The sequence below is a fragment of the Aspergillus eucalypticola genome (assembly GCF_003184535.1).
Source record: "Aspergillus eucalypticola CBS 122712 chromosome Unknown BO83scaffold_46, whole genome shotgun sequence".
NCBI lineage: Eukaryota > Fungi > Ascomycota > Eurotiomycetes > Eurotiales > Aspergillaceae > Aspergillus > Aspergillus eucalypticola.
The window spans coordinates 140,376-154,968 of NW_020290320.1; the positions used below are offsets into that span (position 1 = coordinate 140,376).

General features: G+C 50.8%; 7 protein-coding genes across 7 annotated transcripts; 2 read left to right on the top strand and 5 right to left on the bottom strand.

The window, feature by feature from the left end:
- Positions 1-177: 177 nt before the first annotated feature.
- On the bottom strand, positions 178-2,291 carry BO83DRAFT_458928 (phytoene desaturase family protein; the record flags this gene model as incomplete). The annotated part of the gene is made up of 5 exons (XM_025537151.1): positions 178-250; positions 598-1,454; positions 1,513-2,046; positions 2,090-2,211; positions 2,264-2,291. The coding sequence occupies 5 exons, from the start codon at positions 2,289-2,291 to the stop codon at positions 178-180; spliced, it is 1,614 nt and encodes a 537-aa protein (XP_025382263.1).
- A 316-nt stretch (positions 2,292-2,607) lies between these two features.
- Positions 2,608-3,997, bottom strand: BO83DRAFT_349950 (uncharacterized protein; the record flags this gene model as incomplete). Its single annotated transcript, XM_025528885.1, has 2 exons — positions 2,608-3,543; positions 3,590-3,997. The coding sequence occupies 2 exons, from the start codon at positions 3,995-3,997 to the stop codon at positions 2,608-2,610; spliced, it is 1,344 nt and encodes a 447-aa protein (XP_025382264.1).
- Positions 3,998-4,562: 565 nt separating this feature from the next.
- Positions 4,563-6,291, bottom strand: BO83DRAFT_383507 (acyltransferase family protein). The gene has a single exon (XM_025532482.1). It carries the CDS (start codon positions 6,054-6,056, stop codon positions 4,743-4,745), a length of 1,314 nt encoding a protein of 437 aa, XP_025382265.1. The 5' UTR covers positions 6,057-6,291; the 3' UTR covers positions 4,563-4,742.
- A 1,116-nt stretch (positions 6,292-7,407) lies between these two features.
- Positions 7,408-9,302, top strand: BO83DRAFT_432559 (glycosyltransferase family 2 protein; the record flags this gene model as incomplete). Its single annotated transcript, XM_025535629.1, has 4 exons — positions 7,408-7,857; positions 7,910-8,497; positions 8,542-8,667; positions 8,730-9,302. The coding sequence occupies 4 exons, from the start codon at positions 7,408-7,410 to the stop codon at positions 9,300-9,302; spliced, it is 1,737 nt and encodes a 578-aa protein (XP_025382266.1).
- A 352-nt stretch (positions 9,303-9,654) lies between these two features.
- Positions 9,655-10,603, bottom strand: BO83DRAFT_349959 (glutathione S-transferase family protein). The gene is made up of 2 exons (XM_025528886.1): positions 10,359-10,603; positions 9,655-10,296 (listed from the first exon to the last, which is right to left on the bottom strand). The coding sequence occupies exons 1-2, from the start codon at positions 10,509-10,511 to the stop codon at positions 9,733-9,735; spliced, it is 717 nt and encodes a 238-aa protein (XP_025382267.1). The 5' UTR covers positions 10,512-10,603; the 3' UTR covers positions 9,655-9,732.
- A 141-nt stretch (positions 10,604-10,744) lies between these two features.
- Positions 10,745-13,018, bottom strand: BO83DRAFT_383512 (MFS transporter). The gene has a single exon (XM_025532483.1). The coding sequence runs from the start codon at positions 12,641-12,643 to the stop codon at positions 10,952-10,954; it is 1,692 nt and encodes a 563-aa protein (XP_025382268.1). The 5' UTR covers positions 12,644-13,018; the 3' UTR covers positions 10,745-10,951.
- Positions 12,677-14,400, top strand: BO83DRAFT_458934 (uncharacterized protein). Its single transcript, XM_025537152.1, has 7 exons — positions 12,677-12,768; positions 12,813-12,948; positions 13,038-13,189; positions 13,301-13,393; positions 13,443-13,597; positions 13,669-13,736; positions 13,882-14,400. Exons 2-7 carry the CDS (start codon positions 12,926-12,928, stop codon positions 13,991-13,993), a joined length of 603 nt encoding a protein of 200 aa, XP_025382269.1. The 5' UTR covers positions 12,677-12,768; positions 12,813-12,925; the 3' UTR covers positions 13,994-14,400.
- The last annotated feature ends 193 nt before the right edge of the window (positions 14,401-14,593 follow it).

The window sequence follows — 14,593 nt, forward strand, 5'->3', positions numbered from 1 at the left end:
ATGGGTGGTACACGGTTTCAAGTATGAACGTGGCACGCGAGATGCTTGATGTGGTATATATTCCCTTCGGATCTATATTTTGAAAGGTGTATGAATATAGTGTACTTAATCGTAATATTGAGTAAATGTACATATAACAATCGCACTGAACATACAATTGTCCTACAGCGGATTGAATCAGCCAATGACATGGCCAACTACATTATGTAAACTTTCTAAAGATCCTGCTATATCCATCGATAAAGCTACCCTATGATACCACAGACAGACACAGTCACACTCTGCCTACCCCCACCACCCAGGAAAAGGAGAGTCTACAACTCAGCAGGTACCCCGGTACAAGCAAGACACAAATTCCGCACCAGCCCAATCCCCAGAATAGCACACAGCAACATTCGCCAAGTCGACTCATCGCCGCTCTCCATCCACGCTTCCTCAAGCCTACAAAACCATTCACCCATCCCCATCTCCACCCGCATCATCATCACCACCACCACCACCACCACCACAACAACAACACCAACCCACACCCCCCTCCTACCCAATCCCCCCTTTACCCCTCCCCCTATATCCCCCCTCTTCACCCTCCCAACCCACTCCTCAATAACACGAACAACAATCCCACTCCCCTCAAGCACAACCGGCACCCCACTCCCAGGATGAGTACTGGCCCCAACAAAAAACAACCCCTGGATACTCTCATGCTGAATCCTGGGTCTAAAACATAAGACATTGAGAAACGAATGCGACAGGCCGAGTATCGCCCCGCTATCCAGATTGTATTTGTCTTTCCAGGTCAGTGGGGTTTCAATCCTTTCGCATGCTATGTGTGGTTCGATGTCGTTGCCTGTGAGGTCGTGAATAGTGGAGAGGATCAGGGCGCGGATTCTTTGGGCAGTGGTGTGCCAGTAGGCGGTTGCGTTGTGGGGGTTCAATGGGGATGTTGGTGATGAGGAGGAAGAGGAGAATGTTGTTGGGGAGAGAAGGTGAGGGACGGGTACTAGGACGACGATAGCGTCTGTGTTTTGTGGTGAAGCTGAGGGGTCGATTCGGCTGGGGATGTGTAGGTAGAATGAGGGATGTTCGGGGATTTGGTGTTTTTTGAATATAGCGTCGAAGCTGGATTTATATTTTGATGAGGGAGAGAGGAATATATTGTGGGATTGGAGGTTCGGGAGGGTGGTGTCCAAACCCCAGTAGAATGAGATGCTGCTGCATGAGGTGGGTTTGTTTTTGAGGGATTCGCTGTAGATGGTCTTCGGGAGCAGGTTGTTGTATGCGTAGGTTAGGTCGGCGTTGATTATTACGATGTCTGGTGGGAGGAATTTGCCGCTGGAGAGATGCACCCCCGTTACGTGCTTGTGGTCGTCGCTGAGGGCGATGGAGGTTACGGGCGTGTTGAGGATGTATGTGGTGTTGTGGCGGATGCTGATTTTGACGAGGGCGTCGAGGATCTATATGTCTGTTAGTTGGGGTCATTGATAGTAGAGAGGGAAGAGGGCATGAAGGTACGGTTCTGAATCCACCAACAGGATACCATATACCATCTGTCATCTCGGTATACTGTAGCAGAGAGTACGTCGCTGGAGCATCAAACGGGCTCATGCCCAGGTACATACTGGCGAACGTGAACGCCTGGCGGAGTTTATCGGAGTGAAAGTACTGACTCGCACGGGTATATATACTTTCGAAGACGTGGAGTCTGGGTAAAGCTAGGAGGAGATCCCATCTAAGTAGACTCCAGATGGTTGCGAAGTTACGGTGCAGGATATGTTCACAGGACAAGGTATAGTGTCGACCGGATTCAACCAGGAAGTGTAGGAATCCTTCGAATCCATGTGGTCCTTCGTAGGCTTCTATTTGCTCTTTCATCAAAGGAATGTCAGTGGATAAGTCGATATGGTCGTGATCCGGAAACCATATTCGGTAGCTAGGGTCGCATTTGCGCAGTGTGATGCCTTCAGCGGAGATGGAGGTGTCTAGGTCGTGGAACATTTGGTGAAAAAAGGACGGCATGAGGAGGAGGGATGGGCCTTGGTCGAAGCGCTACAGATGTTAGTATCATCTTGGGATATATGGAGGGACGCACGTAGTCATTCTCTTGCATTAAAGAACAACGTCCACCGATGTCTGCGTTCTTCTCCACCACTGTCACTTTGTAGCCCTTTTTGGCGAGGCGCGCTGCGACAGCGACGCCGCCGGCACCACCACCTGTTTGCTGAGTAGTTAGAGACGGATAGAGAAGATGCAATGTGATTCGCACCGACTACTATGGCAGTGGGGTGTTCCATTGACCCAAGAGCAGGCGCTTTAGGATGTGAAGGTAGTTGTTTGATTCTCTAGCTCTTACAGCTGGGAGTTGATGTTCATACAGTAAACCATGTGCGTGATATGGCCAAGCCATATGGGTGTCATAAGCTTTATACTCAAGGGATCTGGCATTCACCACGAACAGAGCAAGTGGGTGACGAGACAGACGAAATGGTATCCACGGCTCAGACCAAGCACCAACAGGAAAACGTAAACCCAAAACAACATAAAGACGCCTAGACTGTATGACAACCGAACTTACTTTCGGGTAATCCGGGTATAACATACAGGAACAAGCTAATTGACTCCCAGCTCTTCCGCCTCCCAATCATACGCTACTTTCAGTCGCTCCCCCATTTCCAGAGGCTGGTCCAACCTCTCCGACAAGATTTCGAGCACAGCAGGTACATCCACCTCCATGTTATGCTGATCATCCACCGGATCTATCATCAGTACCGCATATGGTTGATCCCGCATGCTTGCGGCCTCATAGAAAGCAAAGTCCGGTCTGGACGTGGGCATAAATTCGATCAACAGCGTATCCTCTGCAGCCCAGAAATAATTATGCAGAGCACTTCCGTGAGGACCAATCACTGCTTTCACGTTTTGATGAACGTAGCGCATCAGCGCGTCAGTGCTGGGGAAATCCTTGTGGTTGAAGACTTTAAGTTCTTCTCTTTTCCCTCTCTTATCGAGAAGTGATTGGATATCTGCCAGGAGAATATCCTCGTTAAGGACTTCTCTGCCAGCATTGAGGATCAGTCCGTTCGATCTCGTCATGTATAGAATTATTTTGCGATCTGCCTTTTCCACTGGCTGAAGACTATCAGGACTGAGGAGAGAAAGAGATCTCTGTGTCAGCCACGGATGGATAAGCGGTGCACGACAACTCCATATAAGCTGCGATGCGACAAAGCTTGTATCGCTATGGAGCACCTGGTCTGCGGGATATCCGAGGTATGACCAAAACTCCTCAACGGAATTGTGTCCCTCGCGTCCAGTAGCTACGTATTTGGTCTGGTGGTCCCGCGACTGAGCCACTGCCCGCATGCCACGGTCGAGAAAGTGCTGCATCGACCACGAGTCTGGGAAGTTTGCCAGCAGCACGCTGTCATGAGTGGGCTCGTCGCTGCTAGGTACAACATGAGAGGTTGTGGCGAGGCCGGACATACAGGCTTGCATGATCCATTTGTCGAAGGGTGTAGAGGGAGATAAGGTAACATTTTCAAATACCTGCAATATAAGTATCTGTCTCTTGGGCAGGGATGTGTACGCTCACATATATCTGACCGTGCTTTTCAGGATAACGCACTCGACCTTTCATCTCATAAGCCCGTTCCCACATCATCCACGTCGTGTTCCACCACCGTTCTGCATCGCGAGGACGGGATGTAGCGAATATTGGAGGGCTTATGGTAAAGGCAGGGTAGATCAGCTCCTCAGCGGATACTACATTCCGTAGTGTCCGAGCCATACATGGTGCATAGTATCCGGGGGTTGAGTCAGTGCATTCTGTCAGTCTGAGGGGACGAAATCGGTCGGGTTTTGTGCGGGATACAGTTATATGCTTCCCCGGGTCCAATCCAGGCGTGGCAACTCGACTGGTGTAGTCTCCGATGTGCTTGGTTTTGTAGAAGATGAAGAGGAGCGAAAGAGATAGTATAAACGAGAAAAATATGCGCCGCATTGTGGTAGCAGCAGCTATTTGAGAGCACAGTATACCCTCAATAATTCCTAGGTGTATTAATTGGAGTCCAGTAGGACGCGACTGGATATCCAGCTTGGTTCTGTTCAAAACGGTTCATTCCAGTAGACCAAGTCTGTATGCTAAGCCCCAACGATGACGCATAGCCGTACTTGGCCACTGCAGATCTAACTGAAGACCAGGCCATCGTATTGACTGCTTCACCTTCCATTAACTATTGGGTTCTCCTGACGCACTGCCCCTGTGCTCGATCCTCTGCCGAGCCCTTCCTGTCAGCTTACAGTTTGGTACGCCAGATGTGCGGCTCCTGCTCGGACGCGGATTCGGCACCTCGGAGTTGGTTACGAGCCTGTGCTGACAACGTCGGTCATAGTATCCATTGATCAGCAATTTCAGGCACGGAAACTACTTTCAGAGTTATGCTGACCGGGCTGGGAGTATAGTGGGAGGATGAAAAGTGAGTTAAAAGGGGTAACCCAGTTGTGCTGACAAGGCTGGCTAATCATGATCGCTGTCTGCAGCTAATGCATCAGAAAGGCAGGTGTTGATTAGTGCAGATCTACTAAATCAGGTGATGATCTTCATGCTGCGGGGGAATGCCGAGTAACGCCAACCCACGTAAGATCTTCTGCTCCCTATTCAAAGCCACCCCTCCTGCCAATAGCCTTCAAAGTAGTCCTAAATAAAACAAAACAAGTTCTAGTGTGTATCCGAAAATCCACTACGGTCACCTGCTGGCACGGCTGACGAGGTTTTCCACTTGATATGACCAAGCGACCGACTTCCGGTCTACAATCTTGGACATATACATAGACGCCAGAATTAACGGCGGAAAGAGAACAGATGCAGCTGCAGTCCACGCCAGGATGATTACATGCCAGGCGGACTCATCCTGCTGCGTCTGCCAGAAATCCGTCCCCCACAGATAATGGCACACAGCCTGCAGGATGCGGTTGCGCACGATCATGATAAATAAAGGATGAAACAGATACAGTGAGAAAGAAATCATCCCGAGAAATTGCGCTAGACGAGTCTCTAGCGGAATCCGCAGGAATCGAAGATGCCTGAGCGTTCCAACAACGAGGATCGCCCCAATAGCGTGCCATCCCCGGATGCGGATCTCGGGATCTACATAGAACGGTAGCTCGAGGGAGGATTGAAACGAGAAGTCTGGTGGAAAGGTTGAATCTTGTGGGAGGCACAAGAAATAAATCCCGCTCACGAAGAGTAGACCGGGGAGGAGATTTGCAAATTTTCTGACAAGGGTGGTCGGTTTTCTCTTCTGTCCAGCCGTCAATAAATCCCAGGACGTTTCACGCAGTGTATCGAGTTCCGCAAACATGAGACCAGAAAGAAAGGCCGATAATATAGGTGAGCCGAACCACATGAATGTGGCACTCAGGCAGGTGATTGTCACCAGCCGCACCATAGGTCTGATGGATGCAAGGCCGAGTAGGACCAAATAAACCGCCAGTGAGCATTGGTATTCGTATGAGATTGTCCACAAGTGGAAATTATACCCTGTCACATAGAACGGCCCGCTTAATTGAAGAGTTGTCAGGAAGGTCATGGCAAGACAACTGAGATGAGGTTGCAGCGCTGACCAGGGCTGTGCTCCAGGACAGCCCTCCTGATCACCCGGCGTCCAGTCAATCAGGCCCATGTAATAAGACAAATGGGAGATGAGGCAAAGAGTTAAAACTGGAATGTAAAGTCGGAAACCACGGCGAAAGACGGAAGACGTAAGTTTTCGATAGAATTGAGCCGGAGCATCATCACGGAGTCGTATGATGGAGGTCGACACGGCATAGCCTGAGATGACAAAGAAGAGAAGAACCATTGACTGTCCAGCAAACAGTAAGCGAAACGGCGGTAACTGGAAGAAGCGGCGATTTTCAGCCGCGGGGACAGCCCAGAATGATCGATAGGGAGCTCTCATTTCTCCCACCGTGAAGTGGAACCAGGCGACAATAGCCGCAGCCATGCCTCGCAGGCCATCCAGCCAATATTGTCGAGCTTTGGCCGAACCTGCTGATGCCATATTGAGTATACGACCGGAATTAGGGGACGCACTTCTGAGTAAGGAGGATCAGGTGTGCTGTGATATTTTCGTCGAGTGGGGGGTTTAAGAAGCATGGCCGAGGTGCAGCCCCGACAATCGGACTCCTGCCACGGCCGATCCTGCATTGAGTCGGCAAACAGATCCTACCTATTGAATAACAAGGCAACGTGGTACCTAGCATAGCCCAACATAGGGTCACAAGGTTGGTGACATTCTTGATGATAGGACGGGTATGTGAAGATCCCGGAGATGATGCTCCGTAGTCCGACGGGGAGCCATCCGATACCAAATCCCGAAGCCACTAAACCCAGGCTGCATCATTCGAGGCGACCAGCATAACCAATCTGGTAGTGAGATGAGTCATAGCCTATCAGCAGGGTCTGAATACGAGGTAAATAGTAGGAACCCCCGCAGCTAATGCAGATCACAGATTTATTATCTTCCTCGTCATATATCGGTGTCCACGGCACATCGTCAACGGGTTCTTGCGTAGCCAACCAGATTGCTCAAGATGCCTCTGTCCATGTTGCTAGGGTCAATTCTGACAGAAGTGGTTCCTTCAGGTGATTAGTAAATATCCAAAGCTATTACTATATTAACGTGGAAATAGGCAATGAGCCATATACGTTGGATTCCGAAGGAGTTAGAAAAGATGCAAATACGCACCTGCCGCATTCATTGCTGATTTACGCGGAATCACCAAGGTAGATGATGCCCTGACCCAATCGCAGTGAATAATTGTTGTTGCCAGAATCACGTTTGGCGACTGTAGTGCCGGAGGTCAGAACTCATACATCCATATCCAGTCTATATGTGGGGAATCGTAGCTTCCACCGAGTTGGATGTGCTTGATTCCCTTGGCCTTGATGACACATTACTCAGCGCTTAACTATGTGATGACCAGTGTACAGTTACTGAGTCACAGGATGCAAGTTTGCTACCTGCGGCCGCCTGAAGACCGCGTAGACTGTCCCAGCATGGGCCGATCGTTCACACGGCACGTTCCATCACTGCCATATTCAGGGACTGCGCAACAAAACATGACCATCCTGCCAACATGAATGAATGGCAGAATGCATTGGCATCAGCACTAGGTTGACACGCCATGAGCCGTCAAAGACTGAGTGCTGAGGCTCATGACTGTTCTAGACAATGCGGTTAGCATTGCCACCTGGACCATGGCCAGGCACCGACTCAAATCACATATATTGCAACCAAGAGGGTAGGACAAGTTTCGTATTACGCTTGGGAGAATACTTTTTCTTTGGCACTTTTTCGGTCTCACGGCCTGAACCGTTTTGTGCTATTAAGAGCCTTACATTTTTCCGTCATGTATTACATACCCAAGCCGTTGAAGCGACACAATGACATGGGCTCTGGTCAGCGATTAGTGTCCCTGGCTGAACGAACTCTCAATTTCCTTGGTTGTATTGTTGCGGCCGCGGTATACTTCTACGGCTTGATGTATCTTAAGCAACCCTTGACCTTTGACATGATAGTCAGTATAATTCTGGCCGAGTATTGTCGATGGAGAAACAACAAGAGGCGCAGAGATGCAGCTCTGCAGGAAGAGAACGGTAGTTTTGGCCTTGCTGAGAAGGGCAAGTCAAGCGAGCAGAGGTTGGACTGCGTTGCGGCTATCGTTGGGTATCGGGAGGAGCCCACCCTGTGGAAACAGGCATTGGGGAGCTATTCACAGGCCCAGAATTGCAGGTTCCTTCTTGTATGTATCGACGGGGATACAGAAGAGGATCAGGAGATGGTTGAAGTCTTTCAAGATGTAAGTGATCATCCTCTGTCTGTGTAATAATTTATTAACATTTCCTGGCCAGGTTTACCCGGAAAAGTCTGCATTGATGCATCTAGATATCCCTTTAGCAGAGATTGCCATGCAGATGGATCGAGCAAGATCCTCCAAGACAAGCGATGCTGAGATTATCGCTCAATGCTGTTCGGTCGCCAGAGGAGCTCTCGAGAAGAGTGGCATCACTTTAGTCGGCGAGAAGGGAATTTCTAGGCTGTGTGTTAGTCAGCCGCATATGCACAAGAAGGGTATCATGTTCACCTCCTTCATAATCTCCTTGGTGCTCTCAGATATTCTCGACATCGAATTCTTGTGGACATCCGATTCAGATTCAATTGTGATGCCCGATACATTAACACGTACGATGGCAACATGTGCTGCAGATCCGGGAATTGGGGGTGCTAGCACGGCACTCACTATCCACAACAAAGATGAAACAGTTATCACACAGCTTGGAAACGCGGTCTACCTGAATGAATTGTATCTGGCACGTTCCTTCACTGGCGCAGCAGCAGCAAATGACTGCCAAAGTGGACCGTCTGCTGCTTTTCGGTTTTCTGCAGTCAGTGGAGAGTTGCTGGCTTGGTATAAGCAAAATGTGTTCGGGCATTGGATGGTGAGTATTCCACGCCACGATATCAGCATGGACTGACCGTGCAGGTTGTGAACGAGGATCGACATTTGACCACACGTCTTCTTCTGAAAGGTTGGAAAGTGGTTTTCGCATCCGACGTTATGACTGCCACTGAGTCACCCACAACATTCAGGAGATGGCTGTTACAGCAGGTACGTGTCCAGAGGGAGATGTGCCCCGGATAAACAATAAGGCATTATTCTGATATATATAGGTTCGCTGGGGCCGAGCTGTGCACGTCGAGAGTTTCCACCGACCGAGCGTGTACCTAATGCACTCACCGATATTGTTCTTCGGCGCCCTGCGGCGACAATTTGCTGCCTTCGTCGTGCCCCTAACTGTTGTCCTGTACCTCTCTTCTGGGATGCTCCTAATCCGAGCCTTCTCATTCCAGGATTACACCCATCGCCTGGGGCTGACAATCTCCTACCTTGTGTTTCGTAACCCATACCGACCAACTATGAAGGAGTGGATGTGGAGTCTTCCCGCACATCTGTTCTATCATGTGCCGTTGCCTGCCATTCAGGTATGGAGCTTTCTTACAGTGCTCCATGACTCTTGGGGAACGACTATGAGAGCCAACAAAGAGGTGAGGCATTCGAAGCTGCGACTCAAGGTTTGGGAGGTCGGATTCTTTGTCTTTTGGATGGCCATCCTGGGCGGTGCCTCGGGGAGGTATGTTGCAACGTCGCTGATGCCAGGTTCGGCTGACGTGGTGGCATTTATCCTTGCGGGTATTGTGTCCGTCTTGATTGTGGGTGGGTGGTGGACAGTTGTCGCGAAGTGAGCCGAGCTGTTGGTTTTGCTGCATGAACGGGGTGGCCATGAAGGCTTCCCCGGGCCGACATACCAGAAGTGTATATATGCTTGAGTATGATGTCCTGGACAAGTAGGAGAGTCAAAAAATATTGAGAAAGACAATCTCAAAGGAATGATAGACATGCCATGCCAATGCAAGGCTGAAGGTATGATGGCAACGGAGAAGAGAGTTGAAGAAACGCGACGTCGGGAAACGATTCATGTCTCCCAGTCACCTGATCAGCCTACTATACGAACAAATGGTACCATCGCTTCTCATCAGTATTGTGCCCTTCGTTAGACTAGTTATATTAGTAAGTACTAACTTCTGAACATGCATTCGCTCATGAAGGATTTTTTAAATGATTCTCTGGAGGTATATATTCCGTGATCGACCTAACAATGGCTCAACATAACATCTACTTCCTGTTCGCCAAAAGCTTCTTCTTCGTCCTGTCAGCACACGCCTTAGCATCGAAGATACCATTGACGCTAGGATGCTCCCGAGTAGCCTGTGCCCAACGGTTGAAGTTCTTCGCCTCCGCCAATCCCTCCCAGATTGCGGGATCAATCAGTCCAGCCTCCTTATCCGCGAATGCGTGCAGACGGATTAAAAACGATCCAAGCAGCACCTCCACCAAAGTCAATTTGTCACTACCACCGAAGAAAGGTCCGTGCTCTTTCCCCTCCAATCCCTGGTACAGGAGCGGCTCGATCTCCTTCTTGATAGCAGCTACGTAGCCCTCAACGCCGGCCTTCCGGTCGGCTTCGGTAGCACCACGCAGTGCGGCGTTGTAGTGGGGGGCAGCTTTGCTGGAGTAGGTGTCGACGAAAAAGGCGATGCGGGCGCGCTGCAGAGCACCCTCGGGGGTGTTTGAAGGGGGCACAAGGTGGGAGGGGTGTGCGTCGGCGAGGAATTGAGCGACGATGCCGGATTCGGTAATAACCTCACCATTGTAAGAGAGGGAGGGAACGAGACCGCGCTTTTATGGAGAACATGCGTTAGCTAATATTGGTGGGAGGTGGATATGAAGGTTGGACATACCGGGTTGACTTCCAAATACCATGGCTCGCGTGGGGTGTCCAAGTCAATGGTGACCTCTTCGAAGGGAAGACCAAGCTCCTGGAGAACAATGTGGGCGCGATGAGCCCAGGGGCAGGTACGATTGGTGTAAAGGATGATCTTGGGGGAAGACATGATGAATATGTGTATCGATTAAGGGAGTTGACAGCTGTCAAGTGGTGAAGACGAGAGGCGGGACCGGCGGGTATAAAAACGCCGGCAGAAGCGGGGCATCGGCAGATGGAACCGGCGGGGAGGAAAACGCGGGAGGAAGAAAGCTTACACGTCCGACGGGATTATTAATGGCCTGCCCGCCGGGTGATTTCCCGCCTGAATGGCATCACTTCGGGCCTATCAATTATTCACCAAGACCATATATCGCTACTCACGTACAAAGACCAAAAAAATTCGTCATCAAAGACGTTAAATTGCACAATCGGGGTATAACCTATCTAAATTATACTCTTGAAAATTTATGTATATGAGAACAAGATGTATTGCATGCAGGGTATATGATGTGCTCGTAGCCACGTAATATGTCATGGAGATTTCTCGTAATAAATATAATGTTGATGCTAAACAGGGAACGGTTGCGACTCGCGACGAAGTCGACTGGCCCGACGACCAGCATGTTTCTCGCGATCGGCGGCTAGCGTCTGGGCAAACTTGCTGCGACGACGAATTTCGGGGCCCTTCCAGTAGAAGACGTAAATCGGAATGGCCACCAACGCGGCAATGCACCCCAGCAGGGTACTACCCCAGGCCAGGTGAAACTTGCCGCCAATGTTTTCATACAGAGGAGTCGCGTACATGGTCGCAATACCAGCGAGGAAGTCACGAGCAAACCCGTTGCCGCCGGTCGCAGAGGCAGAATAGGCACCGTAGGCAGCGACCATGTAATCAATCGTAGCCATGTAGATGGAGTAGTTGGCGATGGCGATCAGACAGGCGAAGATGAGGGGAGCAATCCAAGGAGCATAGGCAGGGCCGATAGACGTCCATGCAAAACCCAGCAGGCCAATGGGCTCGAGGGGAGCTAGGAACAGTAGTAGAAGAAGACGGCGCTCAGCAAGACGGGCAGCATTGCCTTCCTTCTTGCGGATCTGGCGTTGCCGCCAGACATCCGGCAGGAAAATAAGGTATGCGATGACATAGCCGATGAGAATGGCACAGAAAGCCAGGCCATTGGTGAGGGTGTTGAAGCCCCACTGATCGAAAACAAGCGTGAAGGATTCGGTGAAGGTGAAAATGAGAGCATCGGAGAAACCAGATAGGAGTGACAAACAAAGGACAATGGGCTCGCGAATGAACATCTCAAACGGACGTCTCCAGATCCTCAGCACCTCTTTGACATTCAGGCGGCTTTCCTTCAATTCATTAGGGCCATAGATGTTGGGATCTTCACCAGACTTGCGGCGGCGCTTGGCTTCGCGATCCAAGAGGATGGTCGCCCTAGTTTCAGGAACCAACACAAAGTGCAGAGCTTGAGTGAAACCTCCGACAATCAATTGCACCCAGAATACCCATGGCCACGTGAGGTACTGCCCAATGAATCCACCAAAAACGGGTCCAATCGTAGACCCGCCCACCGAAGAAAGCACGACGTATGCGACCGCGAACCCCTGGTCATCAACTTCCCACATATCTGCAGTCATACCCAGGGTGACGGAACCGCCAGCAGAGCTCAGACCACCCAGGAAACGGCAAACCACAATGGTACCAAAATTAGGTGCCAAGGCGCAAGGGATCTGCCAAATATTGACTAAGAATAGACTGAGCTGCATGATCGGCCAGCGCCCGAATTCTTCACTCCAGGGTGCCCACAACTCACAACCGAAGGCGTATGCAACCAGGAAGATCATCTGCCCGACACGGGCCGCTTGAGCGCTAACATTGAACTCATTCTCAATGCCCGTGAGAGCATCCGAGTACACGCCCGTGTTGAAATTCATGGACATTTGAACCATGAAAATCACAGTTAGGATGGTCCATTTCTTGTACCAAGGGAAGCAAAAGCCAAGTTTGTCATAACAATCGTCCTCAGTTAGCTCCCGCTTGCCGTCAGATCGCTCTTTCTTGGACAGATCGGTATCGCTTCCAGATGTTGGCTGGGAGGCATGCTCAGCCTGTTGGGCGAAGGGATCGTCCGATTCCGATCGGCGGGTCAGGTTTCTAAGAGCATCGTCTGTCTTGCCAGACTTCTTCTCGTCATACATACTCTGATCGGCAGGGGCACCGCTCTGCGGCGTGGGCTCAGTGGCCGTCATGGTGATGGAGTAGAAGGCACACTCTAGGAGAGTATGGGAACCCTTGTCATGCGGGGTGGAGAAGAAAGAAAGAAAGATTATAGAAAAGACCAATCAGTGTCTCGGGGAGATGAGAGGAAGAGGGGGTTGATTGGACTGAGGATGATGCTGGAGTGACGATTAATTGCAGACGGGATGTGAGGGATCTTTATAGATCGCTGATCTCTCGTGGAAGGTATTTCTCCTGCACGCCGGTACATTATTCTTCCTCCGGGGCACCTGGTATCCTGGAGTGCGGAGCGGATGTCTGCCATCAGTGGCATGACGTGAGGGCTTACCCATGGGAGTCTCATTAGCAAATGGCAAAGGATGGGTATCCCAAAAGGGTAATCCGAGAAGCCGTTCGCTAAAGAAGCCTGATAACGATGGCAGTCGGGGCTCGGCGGAAGAGATCTTCTCCCCTCGCTGGCGTCATAGTTCCGGCCCGCCAGACCAGGAGCTGGGGTCCCCAATCAGAGGCGGGGACTCCTATATTATTCAGCTCGGACCATCATGCTAAGCACAAGAGTACTTTGTATGAGCCACATAAAATTCCGTATGATTGGCCACGGCGGCGAGAGGACATGCATCTAAATCGGAGGTGTTGGGGTTGTTGTGATTGTTGTGATTTTGTGAAAGTAACTGATTGTGTGGCGACCACTGGGGTCGGTTTCCTTCGACGCGGGAAAAGATCGGAGAGACACATAACACACGGCCGAGGTGCAGCCGGATGTGCCAGGTTCAAGGTACAGGGCAGGCTTCTTCCGAATGGCTCAGAAAGTGGCCATGCATGCGGTTACCCTGGACTTCGCGACAGGCTGTGGAGTAGACACGCTCCATTGTAGTACAAGATGCAGAAGCAATGCACGGTCACCTGCTCAGGCTAACCCGATCGGCACGACTTCTTGTCGGCCGGGGCCGGCGGTGAGCCGTGACGTCACCAACATTTTTACTAACCACCAATAATATTGCAGTATCCCCTTAGTACTACTCCTAGTTAGGTCTAGTCAGGCGGCCAACTGGTTTCTGCCTGCATTCTGCCGCCCTTCTCCGGCCGGAGCCTACACAGTCCAAAGTACCATAGTAAGTAGGTAGTCTGCACTGTCTGCTACTAACAGCAGCAGTCCACCTCCTGCTCCTTCACCCTCCATTTCCCCAGTCCCTTCTCCGCGTCCCTCCACGGCAATTTCAAAATTCCTTTCTCCTCCACCATGACGCAGGGCTCAGCTCGCGTGTCAACTGACAACGTCACTTTACGCTTTGATATTGTTCCCCAACGTCATGATCCATGTGGTTGCTGCCAGAAGCCCTCCCTCATGGTATAGGGGATGATATCGGGTCGGTCCTTGCAATCCAGTGTCTAGCCTCTTGGCTGCGAGGCTAATCCATACACGTACAACCTCTATCGGCTTGGAACCATGCAGGTATTCCGTCTCCCTTGTGCCGCCTGGCCTCGCATCCCGGCCTCCCGATGCAACCCGACGCCACACCCTAATGTCGACCCGAGGAACGACGTCGCGTCTAGGGGAAGAAGTATGATACGTCTCAACAAGGTTCACGCACATTATGGTCCGGATAATTTCTATAGCCGCTAATTCTCTCTCTGGTCAGATGGACAATATTCCTCCATCAACGCCTTCGAGACCATAGGTGAGTACATCAATCATCCTACGCAGTCTCATTCGCAAAAAGTCGAGACTCGAGTGGGAGGAACAACATTTCCGTAACCATGTTTCCTGTTGGTGCTCCGCGTTTCTCGCCCCCGCTCCCTCCGTGGCACTAAATCGGTGGACCGCAACGAAGTATTTCATCGGCGGTTCTCATTGACTGAGTTGCGACCCACAGTGCATCATCCCCTTCCCATCCACGCAGACAGCCATCCAAACCGGTTCGCCTGCAGCGTTGATTATCATATGATATTCAAATCCATTG

Excerpts from the sequence above, each read along its gene's own strand:
- BO83DRAFT_349959 (XM_025528886.1), bottom strand. The coding sequence starts at position 10,511 with ATGTCTTCCCCCAAGATCATCCTTTACACCAATCGTACCTGCCCCTGG. Across the intron at positions 10,297-10,358 it reads GGTATTTGGAAGTCAACCCG|CGCGGTCTCGTTCCCTCCCT; the intron begins GTATGTCCAACC and ends TCTCCATAAAAG.
- BO83DRAFT_383512 (XM_025532483.1), bottom strand. The coding sequence starts at position 12,643 with ATGACGGCCACTGAGCCCACGCCGCAGAGCGGTGCCCCTGCCGATCAG.
- BO83DRAFT_383507 (XM_025532482.1), bottom strand. The coding sequence starts at position 6,056 with ATGGCATCAGCAGGTTCGGCCAAAGCTCGACAATATTGGCTGGATGGC.
- BO83DRAFT_458934 (XM_025537152.1), top strand. The coding sequence starts at position 12,926 with ATGTCTGCCATCAGTGGCATGAC. Across the intron at positions 13,598-13,668 it reads GGCCGGCGGTGAGCCGTGAC|TCAGGCGGCCAACTGGTTTC; the intron begins GTCACCAACATT and ends AGTTAGGTCTAG. Across the intron at positions 13,737-13,881 it reads CGGAGCCTACACAGTCCAAA|GGCTCAGCTCGCGTGTCAAC; the intron begins GTACCATAGTAA and ends ACCATGACGCAG.